This window comes from Thamnophis elegans, chromosome 6 (assembly GCF_009769535.1).
Source record: "Thamnophis elegans isolate rThaEle1 chromosome 6, rThaEle1.pri, whole genome shotgun sequence".
NCBI classification, from domain to species: domain Eukaryota; kingdom Metazoa; phylum Chordata; class Lepidosauria; order Squamata; family Colubridae; genus Thamnophis; species Thamnophis elegans.
Window position 1 is genome coordinate 29181014 of NC_045546.1, and position 20284 is coordinate 29201297.

Consider the following 20284-nt stretch of genomic DNA (forward strand, 5'->3'; position numbering starts at 1 on the left):
CTAGTCATTTGTTACATTAGAATAAAAATACAGTGTCCCATATTGGAAGCAACTGCAGGAAGAGGTGCAGTTGGCTTCAGTTATTATGGAAAATTTCCCAAAAAACAATCTGATATAATCAAAATATGGTTATCTCTTGACAGATCCTAATTTAGTATCAATTGACATATGATACAGTGTTTCCAATTCTTTTAGTGGTTATGGTGTCAGCTTAGGCAATATTACCCATCTCAATTTTACTGTATAATATTATTGCTAATATCTGCTAAATCATTTTATTGCTTCTTTCTTGAAGAAATTGATAAAGTTTGATCTACTACATGCATATGCAGTTCCTTTGCACCTTGGCTTAGGTTTGTTGTCCGTTTTTTAGCAATAGGATTGCAGCTGAGGAGTCCCCATGAATCCACATAACTTCAGTAGCATGGAAGAACTTTCACAGTTTCGCCTGATAAATCAATTGTGATAAATCTTCACCTACTTGGAGGAGAAAGACCATGTCTTTATGGTTCATAAAGTGGTAATCTTATTTCAATTATTGTTAATGGGGCAGAACTTGAAGGCAGTCTATAAACTGCAACTGATTCAGAATGTGGCAATATGTGTGGTGAATGGTTTCTCCAGAAAATCCCATGCTTTCCTCAACAGGTTTACATATTATCAGTTACTTTTTGAACTTACATTGAGTATCTCTCATTGTTTTTGTTGTGAATAGCAAGTCAGTATTCATAATACTTCTGCCAGTCTTTCTGGCAGTCTAAATGTCAGAGTCCATCTGTGTTACAATCAACATTCAGAGGGAAAGATACTTTTTCTAACACAAATGCAAAAGACAGATTTTCCCATACTCTTCTTCATTTTTGTATTTAAGGGATTTGAATCCTTTCAAGACAAAAGCAGAACTTCAGGGACCTTGAGATATAAATTACAGTGTCTGAGCTAGGGGTGTACCATCATCCCACAACTCTGTTAAAGGACCCCAGAAGCTGGAGGAGGTCCAGAAACAAAGAAATTTGCTTTTGAATTCAGTTTCTCTGTAAGGAATAGCAAAACAGTTATGTGTTGTGTTAAATTTAATTTATTTATTCTATGTAGATGTTATAAGCCATAGCTTTTTAAAAATTCTTCTTTGGGCCTCTGGGACATTTGCATATTTCATATGGAATTGAACAAAATTTCTCTTTAATTTCTTGGAAACTGATGTAAAACCTGTTTTTTAATATTAATATTAGAGGATCAGGACTTCCAGCTTTTCACTATACAAACCAACTGTGCTATTATAATAGTACAAACTGCAGTGCTTAAATCCAAGCTACTTCTGCTACACAGCCAACAACACACTGTTAGGTCATCAGTGGGGTATCTTTTATGGGCTTTGTCACAAATAGCATTTGACATCAAGATCTTTTTTTTCTTTCTCCATGGTCTGCATATTAAAGAGTAAACTTCTAGTAGTCTTAAAGCCAGCTCCCACCTTTTAGTTTAAGGGTTAAACTAATTGTTTAACTAGGTCTCTGAATGCTTCTGATTTAGTTTGTTTTTTATTTATCACATTTAATATTGTTCTGCTAAATCTTATGCATTTTCAAGAACTGTTAGTAGATTGTATGATATATAAATCTTTTAAACAGACAGATAGCTAAAGTACCAGATTATTGCTTATTTTCTTTCTGCCTCTGTTGTTTTCCCATACTGTATCCTTTCTTTTTAAATGCAAAATGCCAACTATTCTGAATATTTTGCTAAAACATGGTTTATAAACTTCTTTAACTTTTTTTAAGAAAGTCTAACTTATGGCCATCATTTTCTAAATCATGATGTAGTTAAGGAAGATTTGGCATTGCTGGTCCCATCGTGGCCATCTACTATGGTTTCTGTTATTTTTATTGTTGGTCATACAGTCACCAAATGTTTAGATTAGATTTTGTATTTTTGTATATTTCTATTCCAACAATCCAGCACCTGGGATAGGCAGATGTTGCTTAATAATATTAAAGGTATTCTCACAGGATGTAAGCTGTTCTAAGTAAAGCTGCCATTTGTAATTATTATTATTGTTGGTTACACAGTTGGCCAGATATTTTAGGCTGCATTTGGCATTTTTTTCCACATCAAATACTTTACAAAGATCTAAGATAGGTAGATGTTGACATTTGATGGTCTTAAAGGTATCATTACAGGATGTAAGCTGTTCCAAATAAAGCTGCATATTGCAATTGACTGATAGGATTGTACCCAAATACCTATTATTATTATTATTATTATTATTATTATTATTATTATTATTATTATTATTAGTAGTAGTAGTAGTAGTAGTAGTAGTAGTATATGGTTAATTTTTGGTGCGATTCACAGCCTTTGGGGCTGTTTGGTAGCTCAACAGCACGAGTCCTAACCAAGGACCTAGAAACTGTTAAGGTAACATCAGAGGATATAAGCTGTTCCAAGTAGGGTGGTTATTTGTAGAATCAGAATGTTCAAGTCTGATAAATTTAAAATTTCCAAATAGCGAGGTAGCCCTTTAAGTATTGCTCCAAGGGCTCCAATTAAATCAGGACAACACACAATTTCTTTTTCCACAGTTGCTCAACTTCAATTTGCAAGTCCTGGTACTTTGTGATTTTTTCTTGCTGTTTATCTTCACTTTGTGCATCCCCAGGTATTGCAATGTCAATGAACCATACTTTTTTTCTTTTCAACTATTGTTATGTCAGGTGTGTTGTGGGCCAAATGCCTGTCAGTCTGAATTATGAAGTGCCCACAAGATTTTGACTTTTTCATTCTCTAAAATCTTCTCAACCTGATGGTCCCAGTAGTTTTTGCTATACTCAGATCCAAACTTTTGGCACAATTTCCAGTGAATGATCTTAGCAATGTGGTCATGGCATTGTAGGTAGTCAGTTTGTGAAATTTTGCTGCACCCACTGATCAAGTGGTTGACTGTCTCGTCTTTCCCATTACAGAGGCGACATTTGCTGTTGTTGGTAACATGTTGAATTTTTGCCTTCATGTAGTTTGTGGCTAAGGCTTGTTCTTGAGCTGCCAAAATAAAGCCTTCTGTTTCTGTTTTCTTATATTATTATGATTGTTGTTATTGTTGTTGTTATATACTTTATTCATTAAATATGAAACTCAGCCAACTGAACATTTAAAAAATGCATTACAAATTCCAGTGACTGGTGCTAATGGTTGATATGGTTTGCTGTCAGCATCCTAGGTATCAACTAAGTACCTTTAGATTTAGATTTAGATTTAAAGTTTATTTATATGCCGCCCTTTTCCCTGGGGGGACTCAGGGTGGCTTACAACTTAAAAAGGGGGGGGAGACAAACTTTTAACATATAAGACAAATACATAATTAAAACACAACATTCATACTATTCGGGCGGGTTGTAGTCTTAACCCCAGGCCTGATGGGATAGCCAGGTTCTGAGGGCTGTGCGGAAGGTCTGGAGGGTGGTGAGGGTACGAATTTCCACGGGGAGATCATTCCACAGGGTCGGAGCTGCCACCGAGAAGGCTCTCCTCCGTGTAGTTGCCAGTCGACATTGACCGGCAGATGGGACTCGGAGGAGGCCTAACCGGTGAGATCTAATAGGTCGTGTGGAGGTAATTGGCAGTAGGCGGTCTCTCAAGTATCCAGATCCACTACCATGGAGGGCTTTATGGGTGGCAAGTAGCACCTTGAAGCGCACCCGGAGATCAACAGGTAGCCAGTGCAGCTCGCGGAGGATAGGTGTTATGTGGGTGAAATGAGGTGCACCCACAATCGCTCGCGCGGCCGCATTCTGGACTAGCTGAAGTCGCCGAATACTCTTCAAGGGCAGCCCCATGTAGAGCACATTGCAGTATTCCAGCCTAGAGGTCACAAGGGCACAAGTGACTGTTGTGAGAGCCTCCCGGTTCAGGTAGGGGCGCAACTGGTGCACCAGGCGAACATGGGCAAATGCCCCCCTGGTCACAGCTGACAAGTGATGTTCGACCTTCTTAAAATATGTTTCGAGTAGCACAGTTTTTTGCAGTTTCGCTGGTGTTATTGCAGGAAGCTACAATTTGTGGGTATAACTTGTAAAATTCTTGGACATGGTGCCAAGTACTCCAATGACAATGGGTATCACTGTTACATGCTTCATCCATGGCCGTGTAGTTTCAATGGCCAGGTCGCGATATTTCATTATTTTTTTCTAGTTCTTTTTCTTCGACTCTGGCATCTTCAGGAACAACAATATCAATAAACTGTACAATTCGGCCCTCTACAGCCATGATATCTGGCATGTTGTGGTCCAAATGACGATCTGTTTGTATTCAAAAGTCCCACAAGATCTTCACCTTCTCATTTTTGATAACTTTTTCAACTTTATGTTCCCATGACTTTCTGGTACAGGTAAATCATATTTTTTATATAATGACCAGTGGATTAATTTAGCAACTCAGTCATGTCTAGCCTTGTAATCAGTTTGTGCAATTTTGCTGCATTCACATATTAAATGTGAAACAGTTTCGACTTTGTTATTGCAAAGTCGACAGTTTGGGTTGTCAGTGGATTTTTGTATCTTCGCTTTCATGGCATTACTTTGTAGTGCTTGTTATTGTAGTGCTTATTATTATTGTTGATGTTGTTGCTAATATCTTTTATTTATTTTGCCTCGGTTGTTTTACTTCTATTTTTAGGTCTTTGTATTTTGTGATTTTCTCCAGTTTTTTCTCTTATCTTCTGATGTTTCCAAGAGCTGCAATATCCACTATTCAAATGTTGTCATCTTTCTTATCAACAATTGTTAAATAAGTCAGGTGTCTGACTATTTGAAGTTAAGGTCCCAGAGCACTTTAGCATCTTCATTTTCTGTTTGTCAATTTTATGGTCCAACCAGTTCTTGCTTGTGGTCAAATGGTATTTCTTGCAGCTATACCAGTTTTCCATTGTTGCTACTTTTTCATGCTATTGTTTGTGGTCAGTCTATGCTATCTTCTTGCAGAAGCTAACTCCTGCAAGTTTCTTCAGCTTCTTTTATACATGTAGCACTTGCTGTATGTGCTGTCTTCTCAATTCTGGTTTTGCATGCCTTTGTTATTACATGTTTTCTTGCTTTTATAGACATACACACACACACACATATGTATACATATATACATGTAGTCAATCAATGTCATAACTTTCTGGTTTAAAGGTAGAAGAAACTCATTGATTTTTCTGGTTTATTTCATCCCTACTGAAACTTTCTTTTCTAGAAAAGAAAGTTAAAATTTCTTTCTAAACTTACTTTTGATAAGGAACTGAATTGATCTGGGATAACTGCTATTCATGCATTGCTGTAAATTTATGTTCAGCAAAACAAACATAGAAAACAGAACAAAAATCAAGCAGCTACTACTACTAATGAAGAGGCTTGCCAAGGTGGCGCAGTGGTTAAATGCAGCACTGCAGGCTACTGCTAGATCAGCAGGTCAGCGGTTCAAATCTCACCGGCTCAGGGTTGACTCAGCCTTCCATCCTTCCGAGGTGGGTAAAATGAGGACCCAGATTGTTGGGGGCAATATGCTGACTCTCTGTAAACCGCTTAGAGAGGCCTGAAAGGCCTATGAAGCGGTATATAAGTCTACTGCTATTGCTATTGCTATTGTTGCAGCTTCAAAATGATGGTTGGGTATTAGCATGCATTGCCCCAAAAATATTGTTTAGGTAGTTACCCAGTTGGATAAAAGTGGCAATATTTTTCTTCATATAGGTGTGATTAGCCCTAGGGGTATAGAGTGGGAGGAGGAAATTAGCCATCTAATCCTATTTACCAGTTCAGGTCCCTCTATAAATTCCCTTTCCTTTTTTATTTCACTCTAACTCAACAGTTACTAATGAGTCCAATTTGCTGCCAATTAGTTGCCCTCAGAAAAGATCACTAATTGTAGCAAACAAATGTCAGCTCCAAAAAGCTTAAGGTGTCTGTGCATGTGATGGGCAGCAAAGCCACCTCTCCCTTCTTTTCATTTTCACCAAGAGGTAATTTAATTTTTTTGTATTTGATGAAAAATGTTGTTAATTAGGAGCCGGAGAAGAGGAAATTACAATTCTTAAAGCTTAATTGGGGAGCTTCTGTGGAGGCTTTTATGTCCATACCTTTTTTTTTCTAGATGGAAGTTTAATGATGTCCTTATCTCCCAAAGTTGAACATTGCACATTAGCTAACTCATTTCCTTCATTCATTACGTGACATCCTTAGAATGTCAAAGGAATGTCAGATTACCAAAACCTCAATGTGTGCTTTAGGTACAGTAGGACAGCAGACCGTGGGTGGGTGGGTGAGTGAGTGAGGTAGGACAAGAGGGGGCTGTTTTCTTTCCTTTGCATTTAAAGGAATATATTTAGTGACTCATAATGACACTAACATTGATGTTAATTAATTGAAACTTTTTGCCCCGAGTAATTCTGGAAGGTTCTTCTTACTGTGTTTTAGTATGCGCTAGTTCAGGGGTGTCAAACAGGTGGCCCGTGGGCTGGATGTGTCATGCATAGGTTACGCTCACCCCAGCTCCGCAAATGGGAAAAACCTTGCAAAAAATCATGTGACGGCAACGTAATGCAGTGAGTTTTATACCCCTGCATTAATTCATTTAGACACTCCTGCTATCGCTAGATGCATCAATGAGATGTATCAGTGATCAGTGATCAGCAGGCAGTTGTAAAGTAAGCTGAAAACATTCTGCTCCTTGTGGTTGCCCTGAAAGCATTCATTTAAGAAACATTAAGAAGAATACCATACATCTCCAGCTCTCTATCACATTCCTATCTCCTTGCCTTCCTTTTTTTTCTCTTTGCAAGATGTACACTATGTTTAAATAAAGTTATCAAAGCAGGAGAGCAATAGAATGGTGGTTTTGCATGGGTGATAAAGCACTAGATGTATAAGTACATATGAAAAAAAAGACATGATTGGAGGCACCAACATTTGGCTCCAATTGACCTAATCATGAATAGTTGAGAATATTTTACATATATTAAGTCAGGAAATGATATTAGTGCCCTTGCTGAGAAAAGAAGTGGCCTGTATATGTTTAAAGATCATTTCTTCATTCAAACTCACTTCTGTATTGTATGCCAATCCTAGGGTCTTCCATGCCTTTTTTTTCTCTGTTTTATTTTTTTACATCAGTGTGAATAGTTCGTGTTCAAAAAACCAAACCATGGAATATTACCTGGACTATAGATGATACATAGTGTTGTTAGAAGGTTATGCAAAGCCCTATTTTTAAAAACTTATATAGCCATCTTTTATTTAACATGTGTCAGTAACTCAATTATTTAGCTACAAACAATTCATATTCTTACCTGTCTCCCATGAGCAAAATGTCTGAGCTTCTGGCATGGATAAATGAATAGATGGTATTGTGTTGGAGAACGGGGAAAAAACAGAAAGTCCATTAATTCATTTCACCTTATACGAATTGTTTTCTTCAGTTTTTATCACACTGCATTTTGTCAAATTATTATAATTCGGTATTGAGGGAATGTTATGGTACAGTGTCTTAGGTTGTCTTAACACTGATATAAATATTGAGATCTCATTGAAACACAAACCATGCAGTTGTGTGTATTATGGATGGTTATTTCTGACTTATATGCAAGATAGTATTTTGTGGAGATATAGAATTAGCAAGGATCAAAAGCCTTGTCCACCCCAACATTCCTGTCCTGCAAAACATTTACTGTAAAATGAAATGGATACTGGCAGTTCAATAAAATATCCACTCCCTTAAGAGCAGTTCAACCCACAGTAAATTCCCTTATAATGTGAAGCCTTGGAGAGAAAATAGTGAAAGTCAGTGACTTAGTGGACAAAGATACAAAACAATTCCCTAACAAATCCTGAAGACTACTTAAAGCATGGCTGCTGCATTAAGGGGGAAAGAATTGGTGGGTGCCAAACTGCTTGATTATGGTTGTTCATAGACTGGAAATGTGGAAGAAGTTCCTAACCCTTTGTCCTTCACAACATTTTTACTCTTAGAGTTGTGTTGTCATCAGCTTAAGGGCCACATCAGATTTTATGTGGCATTTTGTTTAGTGTTATTATTAATCTTTAACTTAAGTTTTAAATTTTTTATTCATGTCTGTGTGAGGGAGGTGGGTGATAACAGCAATTTATTCCAACCTTAAAAATAGATGCATTTTTTGCCTTCATCAGCAGAGGGTGAAATGATTTTTTTTCAGTATTTCAGCACCCTCTAGTGCTAGAGGGCAAATGTTGCAACTTTTTTCTTCATTTTAAGAGATAGAAAAGCACTGGAAATCAGAGTAGGTGTGTGTTTCAATCCTTGCAGCCTTTTTAAAAAAGATACTAAATGCCCATTTTCACAATGTCTTTCCTTGATCCCAAATTTTCTTTCATCAAGTTTAGTCCCACTAGTTCTGGGAGGCTCTAAGAGGAAGGAAGGAAGGAAGGAAGGAAGGAAGGAAGGAAGGAAGGAAGGAAGGAAGGAAGGAAGGAAGGAAGGAATCAAGGAAGGAAGGAAATAAATAAATAAATGCCCATGTGTTTTGGATAGTTCACTACTTAGTAAAGGGATTCCAGGTATGAGTAGATCAAGATCCCTTCCAGTTTACAGTCCAGATACATTCACCTTTATTCAGAGGTAATTGTTCATTGCTTCATATGTACTGAATTCCAAGTAACAAAGAGGTTTAATTTTGGAGATACTGCATACATTTAAATTTATCTGATTTTTCAGGGACTGTTCTTATTTTCTGATTCTTCATAATCAGCTTTCTGCTACCTATATTACTAGCACCCTTCCCTTCTTTTTCTCTTTTTTTTTTGTATTATTTGTTTTGTTTCCATTCCATATCTACGTTAGAAATGTTGGCTTTCAGGAGTAATTCATACCTACTGTATATCTTGTAGAATTTTTATTTAAATGAAAAAAACTAGTTACTTATTCAAAATAACAAATGTTCTCTCAAAATCAAGGTGGGAAGGGCAAATTTAAAGGGAGGGGCAAATTCAATGCAAAATTAATATAACATATAGTAGATAAGAAAGAACCATCAGAATCACAACATGCTGTGTTGATGGGTCCTTGAGACATCAACAAGAAGGAAGGCATCTCTGAGAAAGAGGACAAAATTATAAAGCAGGGTTGCATCATATTTTAATTTACTGATTGATATTTATATGCAAATATGGAAATAATTATTATGGCTTAATCAGCAATAGAACATTTTTAGCATTGTGGGAAGTGTATGCCTTTTTATGCCCTGTCAAAATATGACATGATGAGCCTCTTGGTCTCTTCTGTTTACAGTTCTTGATCTTTAACTAAATTTAGAGTGAACGATGGAGATGCATTTATATAGACTGATACATTTAAATAAACTATATTGTGGTTTGATGATTTTGAAATCATAGATCTTGCTTTTAATCCATTGCTTTTAATTCAATTTCGGAAGACTACATTCAGTAAAATAGAACACTCTTGTTACACTCTTATTAAGACAAGGAAACTTCACTATTAATCTTTACAATAGGAACATATGGTTATGTCTCTATTTTATTTGACGCTTTGAAGGTTACAATGCAGAAACTAATACACACATTCAAAACTGAAATAATAATGTTGAATAATTCTGTCATTCGCTTAATCCTAATTCCTGCATTCTGTGATAGCCTTTCCTTGCTGTTCCCAGCTCTTGAATTATACAGTGAAGGAGTTTGGTTTTCTCTTCTCTGAAATGAATGGGATATAAGGATGTTTCTATTTCTGAGTTTAATGCAAATGCAGATCTAAATCCACAGTGTGAGGCAGAGGTTTCTCAGTTAAACAGTAAACATGATCTTCAAAATGGCATACATGGAAGTAATGAATTTAGGGCATGTCATATTAAGACAATCTTGCTTTATTAATATATTAATACTTTTACTTTTTGATACAGTACTTCTACAAGAACAACAGTTTTAATGGAAAATAACCACTGGATTTTATAGATGGCATGCAAAACTTTTTTCACCACATAAACTCAGCCCCATTTTAATGCTCAGATAGATTCCAAGTATATTTCAGGCAAGGGAAAGAACTTAAAGATCTTTTGGAATTACAATTGTATGAAGTTGTATAAAAATCTAATAAATCCATCTCACCATACTTACTGATTTATTTATTTATTTGTAATTCTTGCTTTTCAAAGCAAGAATTAATACCAGTCACCATTTTTGCCTGGTGTTTGTCTCAGTTTTTGTCTTTGGATGTTTGTGTCAGAAAACAGCAGACAAAGTCACTACCCAAGAAATTTTCAAGTGCAAGAGACTAGTATAAGTAGTCCCAGGTCCTCACATATTTTGAATTAAAGTTACCAGAACCATCTGCAGCATTGGCAGTGTCAAGGACTATGGTGGTTATGATCCAAAATATCTAGAGAGCATTAGGTTGATCTGCTTCTTTCTTGTATATGCTCATCTTAAAAATTACTATTTAAGATGATTCCATAACATTATTTTGGACTGTATACTGATTAGAATTCATCATTGCCTCTTAGTTCCTACTCAGAGCTCTAAAAGTTGACTCATAATTCTGACAACAGCAAAAGCCATGACATTGTATACATTTTCTTTACTCAGCTATATTTCTACAGCCAAATATAATATTATAATCGGCTGTAGAAATATATCATATTGCATCAGTTTTCATTTGATTCAGTATTCCACTATTATTTAGAGAACCATAAGGACTCTTGAAGTGAAAACAAAAAGTAAAACATGGGTATACACTGTGACAGATACTTCACAGCAAATTCCTGAAGCTAGTGCAACCATAATGAAAATAGCAAGAGGGATCTGGTTAAATCTCTTAAATATGGGTACTGTTATTGTATTCATTCTTGCAGGTATTTTAATTTCATTTGTGGAAAGAAAGTTAAATTGGACATTAAAATTCTCAGCCTCATGTATCAGGTCCACATACTCCATTCATAACAAGATTTGGTGTTGACTTAAAATGCATTGTATTTTGCAAATTATAAATTATGACTTATTGCAATGTGTGAACCTTAGTCCTTGTGTTCAATTAAACTTAAAGCCAGCTCTACCTTTAGGTAGATTAAGCACAGTTAATATAAATTATTTTGAGCTGATGTATAAAAAGCCAGCAAATTAAGTAAAACTTATAAGGAGCTCTGCAAGAGACCCAGATGTAGGACAACATGGTATGATTCATTCAACATGCCTAAGGCATAATATGGTTTAACTAATTTTAATTTAATTGCTGTAAAAACAAACAAACAAGCAAACAATTATGGTTCATTCAGTGAGGCACAAATTATGTTTTTATGTCATTTGTAAACTCTGTTCCTGTTTATTCAGAGCAGTAGGATTCAGAATTGTATCTTTAATAAATTTTATGACACTTTAGATCAACTTAAGGCCAGCTCTGACTAATCATTTTTGTTCCTGCAGTTCCACCAAAGATCTCCAACATATCTTCAGATGTCACTGTGAATGAAGGAAGTAATGTGACCTTAGTGTGTATGGCAAATGGACGTCCTGAGCCTGTCATCACCTGGAGGCACCTCACTCCAACAGGTAGGACCCATGGTTTCTACCTGTATGTTTTAAATGGCTCTTATCTCTTACATGCCCTTTATAAATATTTTAAAACATGACTTTTAAAAAACATTTTAAAACTTCAAATGGCTTTTTATTGTCTCACTGTATATTATAAATATTTCAGAAACATGATTTTAAAAAAACAGTTGGATTTATAATTTTATAAAGACATTTGTACATCTGGCCAAAGCAAGTATTCTCTGTGTCTGGATTTGTATATTAGCATCTGCCTAATAAAAGATAATAAAAGTATCTTTTTCACTACAAAAACATAATAGCAATAAAGAAACCAACATTAGTGGCAGAAAAAGGAAAGGCCTCGTTTTCTGATAATATTTTTGACATAAGCTTTTGAAAACCACAACAATGGTTTTAGCATGGCGATAATAATTTTTCTTACCTACAGCTTTTGTCTCTTTAAATGATTTATTCTAGATTTTCAGAAAGAAAACAGTACAATAGCAGAGTTGGAAGGGACCTTGGAGGTCTTCTAGTCCAATCCCCTGCCTAGGCAGGAAACCCTATACCATTCCAGACAAATGGCTATCCAACATCTTCTTAAAGACTTCCAGTGTTGGGGCATTCACAACTTCTGGAGGCAAGCTGTTATAATTGTTCTAACTGTCAGGAAATTTCTCCTCAGTTCTAAGTTGCTTCTCTCCTTAATTAGTTTCCACCCATTGCTTCTTGTTATACCCTCAGGTGGAATAGTTTACTTCCTCTTTTTCTTTGTGACAACCCCTGAGATATTGGAACACTGCTATCATGTCTCCCCTAGTCTTTCTTTCTCTTAAACTAGACATACCCAGTTCCTGCAACTGTTCTTCGTATGTTTTAGTCTCCAGTCCCCTAATCATCTTTGTTGGTCTTCTCTGCACTCTTTCTAGAGTTTCCACATCTTTTCTACATCGTGGAGACCAAAACTGAGTGCAGTATTCCAAGTGTGGCCTTACCAAGGCATTATAAAGTGGTATTAACACTTCACGTGATCTTGATTCTCTCCCTCTATTTATGTAGCCTAGAACTGTGTTGGCTTTTTTGGCAGCTGCTGCCCGCTGCTGGCTCATATTTGGTTGTCCACTAGGTTGTCCACTAGGACTCCAAGATCCCTCTCACAGTTACTACTATTGAGGAAGGTACCACTTATACTGTACCTGTGCATTTTGTTTTTTCTTGCCTAAATGTAGAACCTTACTCTTTTCACCATTGAATTTCATTTTATTAGATAGTGCCCAATGTTCAAGTTTGTTAAGATCCTTCTGTATCTTAAGCCTGTCTTCTGGAGTGTTGGCTATTCCTGCCACCTTGATGTCATCTGCAAATTTGATGAGTTCCCCATCTATCCCCTTGTCCAAATCATTGATGAAGATGTTGAAGAGTTCTGGGTCTAAAACAGAGCCTTGGGGTACTCCACTGCATATGTCTCTCCATGTAGATGCAGTTCCATTGAGGACTACACGTTGAGTGCAGTTGGTCAGCCAATTATGAATACATCTGGTGGTGAAGCTGTCCAACCTACATTCTTCTACTTTATCTAGTAGAATGGTTATGGTCTACCTTATCAAATGCCGTACTGAAGTCCAAGTAAATTATATCAATGACATTCCTCTGGTCCACTAATTTTGTCACTTTGTCAAAGAATACAATAAGATTAGTCTGGCATGATCTGTTTTTGACAAACCCATGTTGGCTTTTGACTATTACTTTGTTTACTTCTAGGTGTTCGCTAATTCATTGCTTGATTATGTTTTCCAGAATCTTTCCTGGTATTGAGGTCAGGCTGATAGGTCTATAGTTTCCTGGCTCTATTTTCCCCCCCTTTTTTGAAGATGGGAACTACATCAGCTCTTTTCCAGTCCTCTGGCAGTTCCCCGGTGCTCCAAGATCTCTGAAAGATATAGTTCAGTGGTTCTGAGAACTCATCTGCCAGTTCCTTCAGAACCCTGAGGTATAATCTATCCGGCCCTGGTGATTTGAACTCGTCTAGACTAGACATGTGCTCACTTACCATTTTCTTCCCTATTTCAATTTGTGGTCCTAATGTGCTTTTTGTGGTGCTGTTTTTGATAAGTTGGACTGTTTTATTCCTTTGTGTAAAGACAGATGCAAAAAATGAGTTAAATAATTCTGCTTTCTCCCTGTTGCTTGTCACCTTCTTGCCACTTTCTCCCAGCAATGGAGCAATTGTTTCCTTAACCTTTTTCTTGTTTTTAACATGTTGGAAGAAACTTTTTTTGTTATTTTGTACTTTTGTGGCAAGCCTTTCTTCATTGTCAGCCTTAGCTTTCTTCACTTCATCTTTACAGGCTTGGGCTATTTGCTGATATTCTGCCTTAGTTATGTCCCCCTCTTTCCACTTTTTATACTTAACTTTTTTGTCTTTCAATTTGTCAGAGAGTTCTTTATGCAGCCATGCTGGTTTCTTTTGGGAGCTCTTATTTTTCTTCTTCATTGGTATTGTGCTAGACCGAGCTTTTGTAATCTAATTTTTCAAAATTTTCCAACCTTCTTGAGTTGTTTTCCCCTTGAGGATTGTCATCTATGGAATTCTTCCCAAGCTCTCTCTAAGTTTATTGAAATTAGTTCTCTTAAAATCCAAGACTGTAGTTTGACTTTGTTCTACTACTTGTGTTTGCTAATCTTGAATTCCAATATTGCATGGTTACTTGCCCCCAGGGTTCCTATGGTTTCAACACCTTCTATCATTTCTCCCTGTTAGTGAGAATTAAGTCTAATATGGCCGATCCCCTTGTTCCCTTTTCTACTTTTTGGGAAACAAAGTTGCTGCTAGGTTCGTTAGGAATCTGTTGGATCTTCCACGTGGTGCAGAGTTTGTTTCCCAGTTGATGTCAAGGTAGTTAAAATCTCCCATTACTATTGTGATGTGCTTCCTACATACCTTAGTTAGCTGACTAGCAAAAAGTTCATCTACTTCTTCTGCTTGGTTGGGTGGCCTGTAGTATAGGCCTATGGCAATGTCATCCCCCCACAACCTTTAATGTTGACCAAAATGCATTCAAGATAGTTCTCATCATTGTTGTGCTCTATTTCTGTAGAGATGTAGTTATTTCTTATATATAGTGCAACTCTACCTCCTCTTTTATTTGGTCTATTTCTTTTAAATAATTTAAATCCTTCTAGCTGTATGTTCCATTTGTGGGTTTCATCCCATCAAGTTTCTGTAATAGCAACAATATAGTATCTGCCCTCATTTACTTGAATTTCTAATTCACTCTGTTTATTCCTCATACTCTGTTCATTGGTGTATAGACATTTGAGTCCATTTTGATTGATCCTGTGTTTACTCTCTACATAACCTGTGTTATGCCTGACTCCCCTATTTCCTTGCCACTTGTATGATTCATGCACATGGTATGGCACTTACTATTAAATGCAATAGCAATAGCAATAGCAGTTAGACTTATATACCGCTTCATAGGGCTTTCAGCCCTCTCTAAGCAGTTTACAGAGTCAGCATATTGCCCCCAACAACAATCCAGGTCCTCATTTTACCCACCTCGGAAGGATGGAAGGCTAAGTCAACCCTGAGCCGGTGAGATTTGAACAGCCGAACTGCAGAACTGCAGTCAGCTGAAGTAGCCTGCAGTGCTGCATTTAACCACTGCACCACCTCGGCTCTTTTAATGCTTTGTTTTGCTTGACAGCAGGAGTGATAATCTTACCTGCACAGACATCTATGTTACATGCACTGACAACCCTATGAGTTTTAGATTGCTGAGGACAGAAATGTTCTGTATCAATTAATTCTCTGTCCCCAATGATCAGTTAAAATGTTTATCCAGAAAATCTGTGAATTTAATGCCAAGTAACTTTCTTGGATGGGTGCAAACCATCTCTTTTGTACAGTTTTTCATTGGACCAGCTGCTGGCATCATGATTAATAAAACCAAAGCCTTCCCTTTTACACCACTCCTTTTGCCACACATTAAACTCTGCTACACACTGGCCCTTCCCTTTTTGTTCCTTATATACTGGTAAAACCTCTGAAAAGATAAGCCTACAACCTACCCAATAAGTTCATACCCCAAGCTCTGGAAATCATTCTTCACAGAAAGTACATCTTTTGGGGACAGATCATTTTGCCAAGATGTATAATAGCATCAACATCACAGTCCTTGCATTCTTGACTATCTTAAGGATACGCCTCTTGTCTCTGCTGGCAGTAGCACCTGGCAGATACCTGACCTCTTTTAAAACCTCCATATCCTTTCCTAAATTTACATCCCTTACGATTGAATCACCAACCAGAAGGTGACTTCTCTTTTTACATACCTTGATCTTCTTTTTTTTTTTAAATATAATTTTTATTAAACATTATTACCTTTAAAAACAGGAAAAAAAATACAGTGACATAAATACAACGACATAAGCAAAACAAATCATACATAACAATATAAAGTAAAACCTACAGATACAAATGCCGTTTTAAACATACAACCCCCCCTCGCCTCCCCCCCCACGGTGACAGTCATTCACAGCCCAGTTTTTTCTTTCTTTCCTCATTGTTACATACCTTGATCTTCTTGTGTGACTAATGTGTGATACCAGGGTCCCCATTTTGCCTTTCCAAAGAAAGTTCTTTATTTTGGACCATGGTCCCCTGCTTATTGACTCATCATTATCACAACTGTGATAACGTGGGAGTGCCTTCCCTCTGGAATAAGCTGCCCCCAGAGCTTCGTATAATCCCCGACCTCCGGTCCTTCCGACGCGCCCTAAAAAGTTGGCCTTTCCAGCAAGCCAGCCTGGCCTGAACAAAACAAAATAAATTATTGATCACTGTTAATTTTAATTTGTTTTTTTTTTAATGTCATTGTCAATTTTAATTGGGTTTGGGATATTCTATTTAATTTTTTTAAACTTTTGTATTATGTGTTTCTTTTAATGTTGTACGCCGCCCTGAGTCCTTGCGAGAAGGGCAGCATATAAATCAAATAAACCTAAATCTAAACCTAAACAACTACCTTGACCTGTCTTTTTAGTGCCCATTAAGGTCAGCAACGGCGTTATATCTATTATGCTGGGTCACAGCAAAAGCTTTGTATTTATGGTTCACAGCTCTCACCCTGCCAGATCCCACGGTTGTCCAGACTGCTCTTCTCCTGCAAGATCTTTGCAATAGAAGGGGCTGATCGCGTGGCATCTCCATAATGTGGAATGGCCAAATTGGGGACCTAATTTCTGCTTGGAGAGCACAGATTAGAGATTCTAGATAGGTAATCTGTCTATGTAGACTAGTAATTTGTTTACAAAGGGGACAGTATCCAAATTTGAAAGGAGTACTGTGAAATATAGGTGCAAAACAGCTATTACATTGAACTAAGCCGGTCATTTTGAAATAAAATAAAATCACAATCTCAAGCGCAATAATCCAGAATATATTATTGCTATTTTGGTTTATAGAAATATGATTGTCACGCCGTTAGGCACGCGGGCTACTATCTAGGCCTATTTGTCTCTCTGATTCCCCACTTGTAGCCAGCAGCTCCAAGTTGGTATCTTGTTTCTTTCTGCCTTTTTATGTGCTTTTTATAAAAGAGAAAATGTTAGGACAAACTGGGTGCAAATTCAGCCAGGTCAATGTCAGTTTAGTTGCTGTTTTAATACTTCAAGGCTTGATTGTCTTGGAAAGGGAATTGTCATTAGTTGTCCCACATGCTTAAAAGAAATAAGTTTAGATTGCTTATTCTCTTTCAGTGGCATCCAGGCAATTGCAGATTTCACCCTGAAGTTTGGGATTTGACTTTTGTGTCTAGTTTTTGTTGTTGAAGTTGTTCTTGAAATGGACATTTTTCCTTCAGTGCTCCAATCTTTGCCCCAACAAGGAGCAAAAATATCTTTATGGATTTTTTTTATCAAGCATAATATTGGTGATACATGATCACTCATAATCAATATGGGCCCTGAGAGGCCATAAAATATTGTAAAAAAATAAATGGCCCTGATTAAAAAACAAAACTGTTTTTGGAAAGAGAAACAGTTCACTGGACGCATGCTCTGAGAACTCCACTTGCCTATCTTGCTTTCTATTCTTGATGATAATAATGATAATTATCCTACCATAATATACTCAAAGCAGTCTATAACAACAGATCATATGCACATTTGTTATGAAAATTGAACACAACAAAAACTTCCATTACCATTCATGATAAATGTAAAAAGCTTATTCAGTGCTTCCCTGATCTTCAGCTATGATGAAGGGACAAAAGGAAACAAACAGATGGCTCTCTATCACAAGAGCCCAAAAGCTCTTTTCACTTTTCTGCATTAGAAATGTATCTGCATTAATGAAACAGTTTTCCTAAAGTATTAAAAAGAGCATGATAGATAGAAAGATGGAGGGAGGGAAGGAGGGAGGGATGGAGGAATGGAGGAATGGAGGGATGATGGATGGAAACAGAGACAGAGATTGTATTTTAAATAATGCATATAGTCAAGCACATGGTATTCCCTAATAATACAGCTTTTTGGGAAACCTATCACCATGCATAACAGTGAATAATATATCTTATCACTTCTGTTTCTCCGTATAAAAAGTAATGTTAGGAGAATACAACACTTTTATGTGAATAAGACTGCAATTTTATATATATGTACCTCTTTTGAGCAGAGAAACAAGTTAGTTTACTTTGATGGTAATCTTCGCTCCATTGGTGGATAATGTAAGATTCTCAAGATGTTCTCTAAGACATGATTATTGGCTATGCTAATTGAACTGAAATCCCAAACATCTAGAAGAGGAATACCCAACCCCCGGACCATGGCCCACTACCAGGGCGTGGCCTATTTGGAACAGGGCAATGTGAGCAGCGGGAAAGTGCATTTGTGAAGCTCCCTTGAGCAAGCAGCAGGTATCTGCTTACCACTCACAAGGAATTAACCCGTTTCTCCTCCCACCACTGGGCCAAGCCAGAAAGATAGGGGACATCAAGTTGCTTGTTTTATAATTTTCCAGCATTTGTGTTGATTTGTAAAATAATGATCATTTTGTAGTATTCTGTTATGAATTGTGTACAAATTCAAAACCTAGACCACTGAAATGCTTCCACACTGAAATTTTGCTTACATTATATATGAATTATGGATTTACTCAGATTAATGAGGAAAAGAGAATCAAGCCTAGCCCATAAATTTCAGCTGAGAGATCATCCTTTTCAAAATAAGATAACACCAGGGAAAAAGTGTTAAAAGAACTTAGTCTTGTAAGACAGAAATTTCCAGAGCATGACATTTATGAAATTATGCATAGAAAAAAAATGAGAACTGTAGGAAAGAAGGATTATAGGAATGGAAGATATGAAGATTACTTTCATTCTGGTCAATTTAAATTATACCATCCTAAAGCAGATTGAAGCTTATCAAATCATCAGTCAAATTTCTGACTAAAATCTAGGGTGAAGTCAGTACAGTTTCCAGAAAAAAGGTATTTCCTTTGATAAGATATGGAAAAATGTGCCTTAGCTTTCTCCAACCCTACATCTGGGGACAAGGAAACAGGGTGGTAATAGCACCCCTAAAAATAAATTATAAAACAGTTTTTAAGTCTGTATTTGAAATATCTATGGAATTTCTGAAAGGATGCAGTGGCTCAGTGGCTAAAATACTTGCTTGTCAATCAGAAATGTTGGCAGTTCGATGGTTTGAATCCCTAGTGCCACATAATGGAGTGAGCTCCCATTACTTGTCCCAGCTTCTGCCAACCTAGCAGTTCAAAAGCATGTAAAAATGCAAGTAGAAAAAAAGGTACCACTTTGGTGGGAAGGTAACAGTGTTCCATGCGCCTTCAGTGTTTAGTCATGCAGGCCACATGATCACGGAGACGTCTTCAGCTTTAAAACGGAGATGAGCACCGTTCCCTAGAGTCAGGAATGACTAGCACATATGTTCAAGGGGAACCTTTACCTTTACCAAATTTCTATGTTGTCACTGGTTCTCATCTTGTACTATGACCATCTATTCATGAGTGCAAGAACTGCCACAGAATGAGGAAACAAATCCAGAAAAATGTTTTGTGGCTTCAGCTCATTCCCAGTTTTTTTAAAAAGCTACAAATAAGTAAGGAATAGCAATGCTGCCAAAAAAAAATTGGTACAAAGAAGAATCTAGGCCAAAAAAATAACATTGAACAGAGCCAGTAAGACAGAATGTTCCTCCACTGAATTTTGAAGAGACGATTGCCTAGCTATTTCCTTCTGTTGTTGTCAGTATAGATGTAAATGTGCCAGCCATCCAGGGAGATATGCTTGGATATGTGCTCTTCTTGTCTATCTCCTATCATTTGCAAAACATAGTCGTGCTGAGAAGTCATATCTTATCAGGCATTTGATCTTCTTTCATAATAGATTTTCATTTGCTCATTATTTTCTAGGGTTTCTCTCTCTCTTATTTTAAGATGTTTTCTCTGATATTTTATTGGAAGCATAGAAGTATATTAGAGTAGATGTTGTAAGTACATTGTTTTTCTTTCATTAACCTGGTTTTCCTTTATGTGTACCCTACAATACAGTAGGTTACAATGCATTGAAATGCTAGTGAGATCAAGAAGTACTTCATATGTAGTATATAGAAATAAAGGTGCAAACCCACACTATATGGTATTTCATTCTTTAATCAACATATTAATTAGAATACAACACAAATCATTATTTTTGTGCCTATGATAATAACTACTC

At 36.8% G+C, this 20284-nt stretch overlaps 1 protein-coding gene across 1 annotated transcript in view; it reads left to right on the plus strand.

The window, feature by feature from the left end:
• The window catches only part of LSAMP (limbic system associated membrane protein), a 491916-nt gene that overhangs the window by 322519 nt on the left and 149113 nt on the right, over positions 1–20284 (plus strand). Inside the window, exon 3 of the mRNA XM_032219924.1 lies at positions 11439–11564. Within this exon, the coding sequence (XP_032075815.1) occupies positions 11439–11564 (126 nt within the window). The remainder of the gene's footprint in view (positions 1–11438; positions 11565–20284) is intronic.